At 43.3% G+C, this 15485-nt stretch overlaps 1 protein-coding gene across 4 annotated transcripts in view; it reads left to right on the top strand.

Annotated features, from left to right (window-relative positions):
• The window catches only part of LOC110518105 (phospholysine phosphohistidine inorganic pyrophosphate phosphatase), a 29949-nt gene extending 15311 nt beyond the window's left edge, over positions 1-14638 (top strand). For 2 of the 4 annotated variants that reach the window (XM_090217821.1, XM_090217822.1), the window contains exons 5-7: positions 3566-3658; positions 4094-4185; positions 13161-14638. In XM_090217821.1, coding sequence (XP_090073947.1) covers positions 3566-3658; positions 4094-4185; positions 13161-13257 — 282 coding nt within the window. In that variant the 3' untranslated portion in view covers positions 13258-14638. The remainder of the gene's footprint in view (positions 1-3565; positions 3659-4093; positions 4186-13160) is intronic. The other 2 variants (XM_090217823.1, XM_090217824.1) reach the window with 1 other exon arrangement.
• The last annotated feature ends 847 nt before the right edge of the window (positions 14639-15485 follow it).

The following is a 15485-nucleotide window of genomic DNA, read 5'->3' as shown; positions in this document are numbered from 1 at the left end:
TGCCTGGGATGTAGAAGCTGATGTCGTCGTTGTTTCTCTCCATCAGTATGCCTGTGATGTAGAAGCTGAGGTCGTTGTGTTTCTCTCCATCAGTATGCCTGTGATGTAGAAGCTGAGGTCGTTGTGTTTCTCTCCATCAGTATGCCTGTGATGTAGAAGCTGAGGGGTCATTGTGTTTCTCTCCATCAGTATGCCTGTGATGTAGAAGCTGAGGGGTCGTTGTGTTTCTCTCCATCAGTATGCCTGTGATGTAGAAGCTGAGGTCGTTGTGTTTCTCTCCATCAGTTTGCCTGTGATGTAGAAGCTGAGGTCGTTGTGTTTCTCTCCATCAGTATGCCTGTGATGTAGAAGCTGAGGTCGTTGTGTTTCTCTCCATCAGTATGCCTGTGATGTAGAAGCTGAGGTCGTTGTTTCTCTCCATCAGTATGCCTGTGATGTAGAAGCTGAGGTCGTTGTTTCTCTCCATCAGTATGCCTGTGATGTAGAAGCTGAGGTCGTTGTGTTTCTCTCCATCAGTATGCCTGTGATGTAGAAGCTGAGGGGTCGTTGTGTTTCTCTCCATCAGTATGCCTGTGATGTAGAAGCTGAGGGGTCGTTGTGTTTCTCTCCATCAGTATGCCTGTGATGTAGAAGCTGAGGTCGTTGTGTTTCTCTCCATCAGTATGCCTGTGATGTAGAAGCTGAGGGGTCGTTGTGTTTCTCTCCATCAGTATGCCTGTGATGTAGAAGCTGAGGTCGTTGTGTTTCTCTCCATCAGTTTGCCTGTGATGTAGAAGCTGAGGTCGTTGTGTTTCTCTCCATCAGTATGCCTGTGATGTAGAAGCTGAGGTCGTTGTGTTTCTCTCCATCAGTATGCCTGTGATGTAGAAGCTGAGGTCGTTGTGTTTCTCTCCATCAGTATGCCTGTGATGTAGAAGCTGAGGTCGTTGTGTTTCTCTCCATCAGTATGCCTGTGATGTAGAAGCTGAGGTCGTCGTTGTTTCTCTCCATCAGTATGCCTGTGATGTAGAAGCTGAGGTCGTTGTGTTTCTCTCCATCAGTATGCCTGTGATGTAGAAGCTGAGGTCGTTGTGTTTCTCTCCATCAGTATGCCTGTGATGTAGAAGCTGAGGTCGTTGTTTCTCTCCATCAGTATGCCTGTGATGTAGAAGCTGAGGTCGTTGTTTCTCTCCATCAGTATGCCTGTGATGTAGAAGCTGAGGTCGTTGTGTTTCTCTCCATCAGTATGCCTGTGATGTAGAAGCTGAGGTCGTTGTTTCTCTCCATCAGTATGCCTGTGATGTAGAAGCTGAGGTCGTTGTGTTTCTCTCCATCAGTATGCCTGTGATGTAGAAGCTGAGGTCGTCGTTGTTTCTCTCCATCAGTATGCCTGTGATGTAGAAGCTGAGGGGTCGTTGTGTTTCTCTCCATCAGTATGCCTGTGATGTAGAAGCTGAGGGGTCGTTGTGTTTCTCTCCATCAGTATGCCTGTGATGTAGAAGCTGAGGTCGTTGTGTTTCTCTCCATCAGTATGCCTGTGATGTAGAAGCTGAGGGGTCGTTGTGTTTCTCTCCATCAGTATGCCTGTGATGTAGAAGCTGAGGGGTCGTTGTGTTTCTCTCCATCAGTATGCCTGTGATGTAGAAGCTGAGGTCGTTGTGTTTCTCTCCATCAGTATGCCTGTGATGTAGAAGCTGAGGGGTCGTTGTGTTTCTCTCCATCAGTATGCCTGTGATGTAGAAGCTGAGGGGTCGTTGTGTTTCTCTCCATCAGTATGCCTGTGATGTAGAAGCTGAGGTCGTTGTGTTTCTCTCCATCAGTATGCCTGTGATGTAGAAGCTGAGGTCGTTGTGTTTCTCTCCATCAGTATGCCTGTGATGTAGAAGCTGAGGTCGTTGTGTTTCTCTCCATCAGTATGCCTGTGATGTAGAAGCTGAGGTCGTCGTTGTTTCTCTCCATCAGTATGCCTGTGATGTAGAAGCTGAGGGGTCGTTGTGTTTCTCTCCATCTGTATGCCTGTGATGTAGAAGCTGAGGTCGTTGTGTTTCTCTCCATCAGTATGCCTGTGATGTAGAAGCTGAGGTCGTCGTTGTTTCTCTCCATCAGTATGCCTGTGATGTAGAAGCTGAGGGGTCGTTGTGTTTCTCTCCATCAGTATGCCTGTGATGTAGAAGCTGAGGTCGTCGTTGTTTCTCTCCATCAGTATGCCTGTGATGTAGAAGCTGAGGTCGTCGTTGTTTCTCTCCATCAGTATGCCTGTGATGTAGAAGCTGAGGTCGTTGTGTTTCTCTCCATCAGTATGCCTGTGATGTAGATTCTGAGGTCGTTGTGTTTCTCTCCATCAGTATGCCTGTGATGTAGAAGCTGAGGTCGTTGTGTTTCTCTCCATCAGTATGCCTGTGATGTAGAAGCTGAGGGGTCGTTGTGTTTCTCTCCATCAGTATGCCTGTGATGTAGAAGCTGAGGTCGTTGTGTTTCTCTCCATCAGTATGCCTGTGATGTAGAAGCTGAGGTCGTCGTTGTTTCTCTCCATCAGTATGCCTGTGATGTAGAAGCTGAGGTCGTTGTGTTTCTCTCCATCAGTATGCCTGTGATGTAGAAGCTGAGGGGTCGTTGTGTTTCTCTCCATCAGTATGCCTGTGATGTAGAAGCTGAGGGGTCGTTGTGTTTCTCTCCATCAGTATGCCTGTGATGTAGAAGCTGAGGTCGTTGTGTTTCTCTCCATCAGTATGCCTGTGATGTAGAAGCTGAGGGGTCGTTGTGTTTCTCTCCATCAGTATGCCTGTGATGTAGAAGCTGAGGGGTCGTTGTGTTTCTCTCCATCAGTATGCCTGTGATGTAGAAGCTGAGGTCGTTGTGTTTCTCTCCATCAGTATGCCTGTGGTGTAGAAGCTGAGGTCGTTGTGTTTCTCTCCATCAGTATGCCTGTGATGTAGAAGCTGAGGTCGTTGTGTTTCTCTCCATCAGTATGCCTGTGATGTAGAAGCTGAGGTCGTCGTTGTTTCTCTCCATCAGTATGCCTGTGATGTAGAAGCTGAGGGGTCGTTGTGTTTCTCTCCATCTGTATGCCTGTGATGTAGAAGCTGAGGTCGTTGTGTTTCTCTCCATCAGTATGCCTGTGATGTAGAAGCTGAGGTCGTCGTTGTTTCTCTCCATCAGTATGCCTGTGATGTAGAAGCTGAGGGGTCGTTGTGTTTCTCTCCATCAGTATGCCTGTGATGTAGAAGCTGAGGTCGTCGTTGTTTCTCTCCATCAGTATGCCTGTGATGTAGAAGCTGAGGTCGTCGTTGTTTCTATCCATCAGTATGCCTGTGATGTAGAAGCTGAGGTCGTTGTGTTTCTCTCCATCAGTATGCCTGTGATGTAGATTCTGAGGTCGTTGTGTTTCTCTCCATCAGTATGCCTGTGATGTAGAAGCTGAGGTCGTTGTGTTTCTCTCCATCAGTATGCCTGTGATGTAGAAGCTGAGGTCGTTGTGTTTCTCTCCATCAGTATGCCTGTGATGTAGAAGCTGAGGTCGTTGTGTTTCTCTCCATCAGTATGCCTGTGATGTAGAAGCTGAGGTCGTTGTGTTTCTCTCCATCAGTATGCCTGTGATGTAGAAGCTGAGGTCATCGGGAAGCCAGACCCCATGTTCTTTCAGAAAGTTCTAGATGACATGGGGGTTCAGTCACACCAGGTAGGTTTAAAAACTAAATCCAGCACACACATTCAGTTAAAAAGGATTCTGAGCAATCCTCCTGCTCTCTTTCTGTCTCTCTCATTTCTCTCTCCTTTCTGTCTCTCTCATTTCTCTTTCCTTTCTGTCTCTCTCATTTCTCTCTCCTTTCTGTCTCTCTCATTTCTCTCTCCTTTCTGTCTCTCTCATTTCTCTCTCCTTTCTGTCTCTCTCATTTCTCTCTCCTTTCTGTCTCTCTCATTTCTCTCTCCTTTCTGTCTCTCTCATTTCTCTCTCCTTTCTGTCTCTCTCATTTCTCTCTCCTTTCTTTCTCTCTCATTTCTCTCTCCTTTCTCTCTCTCTCTTCTTTCGGTCTCTCTCTCCTTTCTGTCTCTCTCTCTCTCTCTCTCCTTTCGGTCTCTCTCTCTCTCTCTCCTTTCTCTCTCCTCCTGTCAGACTCTGATGATTGGTGACGATCTGGTGAATGATGTGGGCGGGGCCCAACACTGTGGAATGAAGGGTGTCCAAGTGAGGACAGGAAAATACAGGTAGGTGTTTGTTTATGTATGTTGACGTCGGGATTCTTGGTTTCACATCGTTGAAATGAATGCAGGCAGAAACCAACTGTCCCATCAACGACCACAAGAGGGCGGTCCTACACAACATCTAAATCTAAGGACTAAAAACACTATTTTCGATGGAGAGTCCCGATTGAGAACTTCTTGGTCCAAGGCTTACTCTGTCTGTGAAACTGACCATTTAAAGATTTGTTTATTTCATTAAGAATATGCTGAAAATATCTTCATGTTATCCAAATGTGTAAATGCAGCTCTGCTCCAATCCCATCCATACTCTCTGTATTAGTCTGTAGTCTGACTAGTGAAGACATCAACACTATGAAATAACATCCTTACTCTCTGTATTAGTCTGTAGTCTGACTAGTGAAGACATCAACACTATGAAACAACATCCTTACTCTCTGTATTAGTCTGTAGTCTGACTAGTGAAGACATCAATACTATGAAATAACATCCTTACTCTCTGTATTAGTCTGTAGTCTGACTAGTGAAGACATCAACACTATGAAACAACATCCTTACTCTCTGTATTAGTCTGACTAGTGAAGACATCAACACTATGAAATAACATCCTTACTCTCTGTATTAGTCTGACTAGTGAAGACATCAATACTATGAAACAACATCCTTACTCTCTGTATTAGTCTGTAGTCTGACTAGTGAAGACATCAATACTATGAAATAACATCCTTACTCTCTGTATTAGTCTGTAGTCTGACTAGTGAAGACATCAACACTATGAAATAACATCCTTACTCTCTGTATTAGTCTGACTAGTGAAGACATCAATACTATGAAACAACATCCTTACTCTCTGTATTAGTCTGTAGTCTGACTAGTGAAGACATCAATACTATGAAATAACATCCTTACTCTCTGTATTAGTCTGTAGTCTGACTAGTGAAGACATCAACACTATGAAATAACATCCTTACTCTCTGTATTAGTCTGACTAGTGAAGACATCAATACTATGAAACAACATCCTTACTCTCTGTATTAGTCTGTAGTCTGACTAGTGAAGACATCAATACTATGAAATAACATCCTTACTCTCTGTATTAGTCTGTAGTCTGACTAGTGAAGACATCAATACTATGAAATAACATCCTTACTCTCTGTATTAGTCTGTAGTCTGACTAGTGAAGACATCAACACTATGAAACAACATCCTTACTCTCTGTATTAGTCTGACTAGTGAAGACATCAATACTATGAAATAACATCCTTACTCTCTGTATTAGTCTGACTAGTGAAGACATCAACACTATGAAACAACATCCTTACTCTCTGTATTAGTCTGACTAGTGAAGACATCAATACTATGAAATAACATCCTTACTCTCTGTATTAGTCTGACTAGTGAAGACATCAATACTATGAAATAACATCCTTACTCTCTGTATTAGTCTGACTAGTGAAGACATCAATACTATGAAATAACATCCTTACTCTCTGTATTAGTCTGTAGTCTGACTAGTGAAGACATCAATACTATGAAATAACATCCTTACTCTCTGTATTAGTCTGTAGTCTGACTAGTGAAGACATCAACACTATGAAACAACATCCTTACTCTCTGTATTAGTCTGACTAGTGAAGACATCAACACTATGAAATAACATCCTTACTCTCTGTATTAGTCTGACTAGTGAAGACATCAACACTATGAAATAACACGTATGGAAGAGTGCAAAGCTGTCATCGAGGCAAAGGTTGGCTACTTTCAAGAATATAACATTTATTTTGATTTGTTTAACACTTTTTTTGGTTCCTACATGATTCCATATGTGTTATTTCATAGTTGTGATGTCTTCACTATTATTCTACAATGTAGAAAATAGTAAAAAATAAAGACAAACCCTTGAGTAGGTGTGTCCAGACTTTTCACTGGTACTGTACAACACAGGACCCCAGGACAGTCAGCCACACAACACGGGACAGTCAGCCACACAACACGGGACACTCTAATGTACTTGTCCTCTTGCTCAGTTGTGCACCGGGGCCTCCCACTCCTCTTTCTATTCTGGTTAGAGCCAGTTTGTGCTGTTCTGTGAAGGGAGTAGGACACAGCGTTGTACGAGATCTTCAGTTTCTTGGCAATTTCTCACATGGAATAGCCTTCATTTCTCAGAACAAGAAGAGACTGACGAGTTTCAGAAGAAAGGTCTTTGTTTCTGGCCATTTTGAGCCTGTAAACGAACCCACAAATGCTGATGCTCCAGATACTCAACTAGTCTAAAGAAGGCCAGTTGTATTGCTTCTTTAATCAGTACAACAGTTTTCAGATGTGCTAATATAATTGCAAAAGGGTTTTCTAATGATCAATTAGCCTTTTAAAATGGTAAACTTGGATTAGCTAACACAACGTGCCATTGGAACACCGGAGTGATGGTTGCTGATAATGGGCCTCTGTAGATATTTCATTAACAATCAGCCGTTTCCAGCTACATTAGTCATTTACAACATGAACAATGTCTACACTGTATTTCTGATCAATTTGATGTTATTTTAATGGACAGAAAAAAAGCTTTTCTTTAAAAAACAAGGACTTTTCTAAATGACCCCAAACTTTTAAACGGTAGTGTATATACAGTGCCTTGCGAAAGTATTTGGCCCCCTTGAACTTTGCGACCTTTTGCCACATTTCAGGCTTCAAACATAAAGATATAAAACTGTATTTTTTTGTGAAGAATCAACAACAAGTGGGACACAATCATGAAGTGGAACGACATTTATTGGATATTTCAAACTTTTTTTAACAAATCAAAAACTGAAAAATTGGGCGTGCAAAATTATTCAGCCCCCTTAAGTTAATACTTTGTAGCGCCACCTTTTGCTGCGATTACGGCTGTAAATCGCTTGGGGTATGTCTATCAGTTTTGCACATCGAGAGACTGAACTTTTTCCCATTCCTCCTTGCAAAACAGCTCGAGCTCAGTGAGGTTGGATGGAGAGCATTTGTGAACAGCAGTTTTCAGTTCTTTCCACAGATTCTCGATTGGATTCAGGTCTGGACTTTGACTTGGCCATTCTAACACCTGGATATGTTTATTTTTGAACCATTCCATTGTAGATTTTGCTTTATGTTTTGGATCATTGTCTTGTTGGAAGACAAATCTCCGTCCCAGTCTCAGGTCTTTTGCAGACTCCATCAGGTTTTCTTCCAGAATGGTCCTGTATTTGGCTCCATCCATCTTCCCATCAATTTGAACCATCTTCCCTGTCCCTGCTGAAGAAAAGCAGGCCCAAACCATGATGCTGCCACCACCATGTTTGACAGTGGGGATGATGTGTTCAGGGTGATGAGCTGTGTTGCTTTTACGCCAAACATAACGTTTTGCATTGTTGCCAAAAAGTTCAATTTTGGTTTCATCTGACCAGAGCACCTTCTTCCACATGTTTGGTGTGTCTCCCAGGTGGCTTGTGGCAAACTTTAAACGACACTTTTTATGGATATCTTTAAGAAATGGCTTTCTTCTTGCCACTCTTCCATAAAGGCCAGATTTGTGCAATATACGACTGATTGTTGTCCTATGGACAGAGTCTCCCACCTCAGCTGTAGATCTCTGCAGTTCATCCAGAGTGATCATGGGCCTCTTGGCTGCATCTCTGATCAGTCTTCTCCTTGGATGAGCTGAAAGTTTAGAGGGACGGCCAGGTCTTGGTAGATTTGCAGTGGTCTGATACTCCTTCCATTTCAATATTATCGCTTGCACAGTGCTCCTTGGGATGTTTAAAGCTTGGGAAATCTTTTTGTATCCAAATCCGGCTTTAAACTTCTTCACAACAGTATCTCGGACCTGCCTGGTGTGTTCCTTGTTCTTCATGATGCTCTCTGCGCTTTTAACGGACCTCTGAGACTATCACAGTGCAGGTGCATTTATACGGAGACTTGATTACACACAGGTTGATTGTATTTATCATCATTAGTCATTTAGGTCAACATTGGATCATTCAGAGATCCTCACTGAACTTCTGGAGAGAGTTTGCTGCACTGAAAGTAAAGGGGCTGAATAATTTTGCACGCCCAATTTTTCAGTTTTTGATTTGTTAAAAAAAGTTTGAAATATCCAATAAATGTCGTTCCACTTCATGATTGTGTCCCACTTGTTGTTGATTCTTCACAAAAAAATACAGTTTTATATCTTTATGTTTGAAGCCTGAAATGTGGCAAAAGGTCGCAAAGTTCAAGGGGGCCGAATACTTTCGCAAGGCACTGTACACACACACACACACACACACACACACACACACACACACGGTGACAAATTGGCACTGATCTGAGCCAAAGGGGGCCGTGTGTGTGTGTGTCATGTAACTGATGTGCAGATGGCTCGTTCAGCCTCACACAAACACTATCTGCTACTTTCACATTGTGAGTGTGAGACGTGAGATTTAGCCTTGTTTAGCCTTGCATGACCCCGTAAACTCTGTGGAGAGCCATAAACCACAGCGAGATGTGGGAAAACACAGCTGGCTGTCTCCAAGGTTACGGTCCAAATGGAACCCTGTTACCTTTCGTAGTTCAAAAGTAGTAGTGCACTATGTAGGGGATAGGGTGTCATTTGGGACTAGACCAAGGCAATCAGGCGCTGTCAATGCTCTGTCTCAGGCCTCCTGTGTAGTTCCCACCAGGCCTTCCAATATGTCTGCTTATAACATCCTAAATCTGTTAACCAGACCTTCCAATATGACTGCTATAACACCCTAAATATGTTAACCAGACCTTCCAATATGGCTGCTATAACATCCTAAATCTGTTAACCAGACCTTCCAATATGACTGCTATAACACCCTAAATATGTTAACCAGACCTTCCAATATGGCTGCTATAACATCCTAAATCTGTTAACCAGACCTTCCAATATGGCTGCTATAACATCCTAAATCTGTTAACCAGACCTTCCAATATGGCTGCTATAACATCCTAAATCTGTTAACCAGACCTTCCAATATGGCTGCTATAACCTCCTAAATCTGTTAACCAGACCTTCCAATATGGCTACCTGCATTGTACCTTACTGAGGGAGAACACGGAGGGAGATGAAAGGCACTTATTGATATCTCCAGCCAGATGTGATATTAATGACCCTGTTTATGACCTTCTCCTCGTCCTCCTTTGGGGTTATGGAATCGTGATACCAAAGCCGATTAGGAAATAAAGGCCATGTTTATGGTCATAAGATTATAAATGGAAGAAAAAATATGCTTTTTTTGTTGTCTTCCTCCCGGTGATGATAAATGCTTGCTTGTTGTCGGAGAACATTTTATTGTGGGGATGGAATGTTTGGTAGCTAAGTGTAAACCCCCCCCCCCCCCCGCCCCCCTTAACAGATACACGGCTCCATCCTCATAGTAGAGATGGAGGTTCTTGCAACCAATTCTTCATTTGACGTGTGTGTGTGTGTGTGTGTGTGTGTGTGTGTGTGTGTGTGTGTTCAGCTCAGTGTGGCTCTAGGCTTTAGGTACCCCCTGTATATAGCCTCCACATTGACTCTGTACCGTAATACCCTGTATATAGCCTCCACATTGACTCTGTACCGTAATACCCTGTATATAGCCTCCACATTGACTCTGTACCGTAATACCCTGTATATAGCCTCCACATTGACTCTGTACCGTAATACCCTGTATATAGTCTCCACATTGACTCTGTACCGTAATACCCTGTATATAGCCTCCACATTGACTCTGTACCGTAATACCCTGTATATAGCCTCCACATTGACTCTGTACTGGTACCCCCTGTAAATAGCCTCCACATTGACTCTGTACCGGTACCCCCAGTATATAGCCTCCACATTGACTCTGTACCAGTACCCCCAGTATATAGCCTCCACATTGACTCGGTACCGTAATACCCTGTATATAGCCTCCACATTGACTCTGTACCAGTACCCCCTGTATATAGCCTCCACATTGACTCTGTACCGTAATACCCTGTATATAGCCTCCACATTGACTCGGTACCGTAATACCCTGTATATAGCCTCCACATTGACTCTGTACCGTAATACCCTGTATATAGCCTCCACATTGACTCTGTACCGTAATACCCTGTATATAGCCTCCACATTGACTCTGTACCGTAATACCCTGTATATAGTCTCCACATTGACTCTGTACCGTAATACCCTGTATATAGCCTCCACATTGACTCTGTACCGTAATACCCTGTATATAGTCTCCACATTGACTCTGTACCGTAATACCCTGTATATAGCCTCCACATTGACTCTGTACCGTAATACCCTGTATATAACCTCCACATTGACTCTGTACCGTAATACCCTGTATATAGCCTCCTCATTGACTCTGTACCGTAATACCCTGTATATAGCCTCCACATTGACTCTGTACCGTAATACCCTGTATATAGCCTCCACATTGACTCTGTACCGTAATACCCTGTATATAACCTCCACATTGACTCTGTACTGTAATACCCTGTATATAGCCTCCTCATTGACTCTGTACCGTAATACCCTGTATATAGCCTCCACACTGACTCTGTACCGTAATACCCTGTATATAGCCTCCACACTCCACACATAACTATTGTTATTTTACTGCGGATCTTTAATTATTTGTTACTTTTATTTTTTTACTTAATACATTTTTTTTCCTAACTTCTTAAAGCATTGTTGGTTAAGGGCTTGTACGGTAAGCTGTTTCACTGTGAGGTCTACACCTGTTGGTTAAGGGCTTGTACGGTAAGCTGTTTCACTGTGAGGTCTACACCTGTTGTTTAAGGGCTTGTACAGGAAGCTGTTTCACTGTGAGGTCTACACCTGTTGGTTAAGGGCTTGTACAGTAAGCTGTTTCACTGTGAGGTCTACTACACCTGTTGGTTAAGGGCTTGTACGGTAAGCTGTTTCACTGTGAGGTCTACACCTGTTGGTTAAGGGCTTGTACGGTAAGCTGTTTCACTGTGAGGTCTACACCTGTTGGTTAAGGGCTTGTACAGTAAGCTGTTTCACTGTGAGGTCTACACCTGTTGGTTAAGGGCTTGTACGGTAAGCTGTTTCACTGTGAGGTCTACACCTGTTGGTTAAGGGCTTGTACGGTAAGCTGTTTCACTGTGAGGTCTACACCTGTTGGTTAAGGGCTTGTACAGTAAGCTGTTTCACTGTGAGGTCTACACCTGTTGGTTAAGGGCTTGTACGGTAAGCTGTTTCACTGTGAGGTCTACACCTGTTGGTTAAGGGCTTGTACAGTAAGTTGTTTCACTGTGAGGTCTACACCTGTTGGTTAAGGGCTTGTACGGTAAGCTGTTTCACTGTGAGGTCTACACCTGTTGGTTAAGGGCTTGTACAGTAAGTTGTTTCACTGTGAGGTCTACACCTGTTGGTTAAGGGCTTGTACAGTAAGCTGTTTCACTGTAAGGTCTACTACACCTGTTGGTTAAGGGCTTGTACGGTAAGCTGTTTCACTGTGAGGTCTACACCTGTTGGTTAAGGGCTTGTACGGTAAGCTGTTTCACTGTGAGGTCTACACCTGTTGGTTAAGGGCTTGTACAGTAAGCTGTTTCACTGTGAGGTCTACACCTGTTGGTTAAGGGCTTGTACAGTAAGCTGTTTCACTGTGAGGTCTACACCTGTTGGTTAAGGGCTTGTACAGGAAGCTGTTTCACTGTGAGGTCTACACCTGTTGGTTAAGGGCTTGTACAGTAAGCTGTTTCACTGTGAGGTCTACACCTGTTGGTTAAGGGCTTGTACAGTAAGCTGTTTCACTGTGAGGTCTACACCTGTTGGTTAAGGGCTTGTACAGTAAGCTGTTTCACTGTGAGGTCTACACCTGTTGGTTAAGGGCTTGTACAGTAAGCTGTTTCACTGTGAGGTCTACACCTGTTGGTTAAGGGCTTGTACAGTAAGCTGTTTCACTGTGAGGTCTACACCTGTTGGTTAAGGGCTTGTACGGTAAGCTGTTTCACTGTGAGGTCTACACCTGTTGGTTAAGGGCTTGTACGGTAAGCTGTTTCACTGTGAGGTCTACACCTGTTGGTTAAGGGCTTGTACAGTAAGCTGTTTCACTGTGAGGTCTACACCTGTTGGTTAAGGGCTTGTACAGTAAGCTGTTTCACTGTGAGGTCTACACCTGTTGGTTAAGGGCTTGTACAGGAAGCTGTTTCACTGTGAGGTCTACACCTGTTGGTTAAGGGCTTGTACAGTAAGCTGTTTCACTGTGAGGTCTACACCTGTTGGTTAAGGGCTTGTACAGTAAGCTGTTTCACTGTGAGGTCTACACCTGTTGGTTAAGGGCTTGTACAGTAAGCTGTTTCACTGTGAGGTCTACACCTGTTGGTTAAGGGCTTGTACAGTAAGCTGTTTCACTGTGAGGTCTACTACACCTGTTGGTTAAGGGCTTGTACAGTAAGCTGTTTCACTGTGAGGTCTACTACACCTGTTGGTTAAGGGCTTGTACAGTAAGCTGTTTCACTGTGAGGTCTACACCTGTTGGTTAAGGGCTTGTACAGTAAGCTGTTTCACTGTAAGGTCTACTACACCTGTTGGTTAAGGGCTTGTACAGTAAGCTGTTTCACTGTGAGGTCTACACCTGTTGGTTAAGGGCTTGTACAGTAAGCTGTTTCACTGTGAGGTCTACACCTGTTGGTTAAGGGCTTGTACAGTAAGCTGTTTCACTGTGAGGTCTACACCTGTTGGTTAAGGGCTTGTACAGTAAGCTGTTTCACTGTGAGGTCTACTACACCTGTTGGTTAAGGGCTTGTACAGTAAGCTGTTTCAGTGTAAGGTCTACTACACCTGTTGTATTCTGCGCATGTGACAAATAAAATTTGATTTGTTGACAGACAGTTAACACAAGGCATGTATGGCCTCCTCAATATTCAATGCTGGCACAACACTGCATTCAGCCTCTTTCTCTCTATCTCTGTCTGTCTGTCTGTCTCTCTGTATGTCTCTCTTTGTCTCTCTCTCTCTGTAGGCCCAGTGATGAGAAGCACCCCACAATAATAGCTGATGGCTATGTGGACAACCTTGCGGAGGCTGTGGAAACCATCCTGAAGCTCCGGGGCCAGTGAGGAGAGGACCAGGATGAACCACCTTCACCACCACAATACACCACACACACACAGTGATTACTCTAGTACGATCTGACAACAGGGAGAAACCCACTAACATAGAGAGCCATGGAGAGATAGAAGAACACAGTCTTAGAGGAGATAGAGCCATGTTGGAGCCAAGATGGAGGAACACAGTATTGGAGGAGATAGAGCCATCTTGGAGCCAAGATGGAGGAGATATAACTTAATAACCTCATGGTCAGAGGGCAGCTAGTTAGGTAAGTTAATAACCTCATGGTCAGAGGGTAACTAGTTAGGTGAGTTAACCTCATGGTCAGAGGGTAACTAGTTAGGTAAGTTAATAACCTCTTGGTCAGGGGGCAGCTAGTTAGGTAAGTTAATAACCTCTTGGTCAGGGGGCAGCTAGTTAGGTAAGTTAATAACCTCATGGTCAGAGGGCAGCTAGTTAGGTAAGTTAATAACCTCATGGTCAGAGGGTAACTAGTTAGGTAAGTTAATAACCTCATGGTCAGAGGGCAACTAGTTAGGTAAGTTAATAACCTCATGGTCAGAGGGCAGCTAGTTAGGTAAGTTAATAACCTCATGGTCAGAGGGTAACTAGTTAGGTAAGTTAATAACCTCATGGTCAGAGGGCAACTAGTTAGGTAAGTTAATAACCTCATGGTCAGAGGGCAACTAGTTAGGTAAGTTAATAACCACATGGTCAGAGGGCAGCTAGTTAGGTAAGTTATCCTCATGGTCAGAGGGTAACTAGTTAGGTAAGTTAATAACCTCTTGGTCAGGGGGCAGCTAGTTAGGTAAGTTAATAACCTCATGGTCAGAGGGTAACTAGTTAGGTAAGTTAATAACCTCATGGTCAGAGGGCAACTAGTTAGGTAAGTTAATAACCTCATGGTCAGAGGGCAGCTAGTTGGGTAAGTTAATAACCTCATGGTCAGGGGGTAACTAGTTAGGTAAGTTAACCTCATGGTCAGAGGGCAGCTAGTTAGGTAAGTTAATAACCTCATGGTCAGAGGGCAGCTAGTTGGGTAAGTTAATAACCTCATGGTCAGAGGGCAGCTAGTTAGGTAAGTTAATAACCTCATGTTTACCTGAAGGTGCCTAAAGCCAGTAGCCTCTTTATGGACTGGGTCTAGTGGACAGGATGGAGATGGACTGGGTCTAGTGGACTGGATGGAGATGGACTGGGTCTAGTGGACTGGGTCTAGTATTGGGCTGTGTCCATGTGATAGTACTGTGGAGATGGACTGGGTCTAGTAGTGGGCTGTGTCCATGTGATAGTACTGTGGATTTAGCTGACTAAGTTAATGTTTTGGATAAAAAAATATATATACTTATTTTCCACCATAATTTGCAAATAAATTCATTAAAAATCCTACAATGTGATTTTCTGGATTTTTTTCTTCTCATTTTGTCTGTCATAGTTGAAGTGTACCTATGATGAAAATTACAGGCCTCTCTCATCTTTTTAAGTGGGAGAACTTGCACAATTGGTGGCTGACTAAATACCTTTTTGCCCCACTGTATCACTCCAGTGTTAATCTGCTAAATTGTAATTACTTTGCTACTATGGCCTATTTATTGTCTATCTCCTCACGCCATTTGCACACACTGTATATAGACTTTCTTTTTCTATTGTGTTATTGACTGTATGTTTGTTTACTCCATGTGTAACTCTGTTGTTGTATGTGTCGCACTGCTTTGCTTTATCTTGGCCAGGTCGCAGTTGTAAATGAGAACTTGTTCTCAACTATCCTACCTGGTTAAATAAAGGTGTTCTCAACTAGCCTACCTGGTTAAATAAAGGTGTTCTCAACTAGCCTACCTGGTTAAATAAAGGTGTTCTCAACTAGCCTACCTGGTTAAATAAAGGTGTTCTCAACTAGCCTACCTGGTTAAATAAAGGTGTTCTCAACTAGCCTACCTGGTTAAATAAAGGTGTTCTCAACTAGCCTACCTGGTTAAATAAAGGTGTTCTCAACTAGCCTACCTGGTTAAATAAAGGTGTTCTCAACTAGCCTACCTGGTTAAATAAAGGTGTTCTCAACTAGCCTACCTGGTTAAATAAAGGTGTTCTCAACTAGCCTACCTGGTTAAATAAAGGTGTTCTCAACTAGTCTACCTGGTTAAATAAAGGTGTTCTCAACTAGCCTACCTGGTTAAATAAAGGTGTTCTCAACTAGCCTACCTGGTTAAATAAAGGTGTTCTCAACTAGCCTACCTGG

Source organism: Oncorhynchus mykiss, chromosome 23, assembly GCF_057628025.1.
Source record: "Oncorhynchus mykiss isolate SJ-2025 chromosome 23, ASM5762802v1, whole genome shotgun sequence".
Taxonomy (NCBI): domain Eukaryota; kingdom Metazoa; phylum Chordata; class Actinopteri; order Salmoniformes; family Salmonidae; genus Oncorhynchus; species Oncorhynchus mykiss.
The sequence above is the reverse complement of the archived record's forward strand: the minus strand, read 5'-3'. Positions and strand labels throughout refer to the sequence as shown.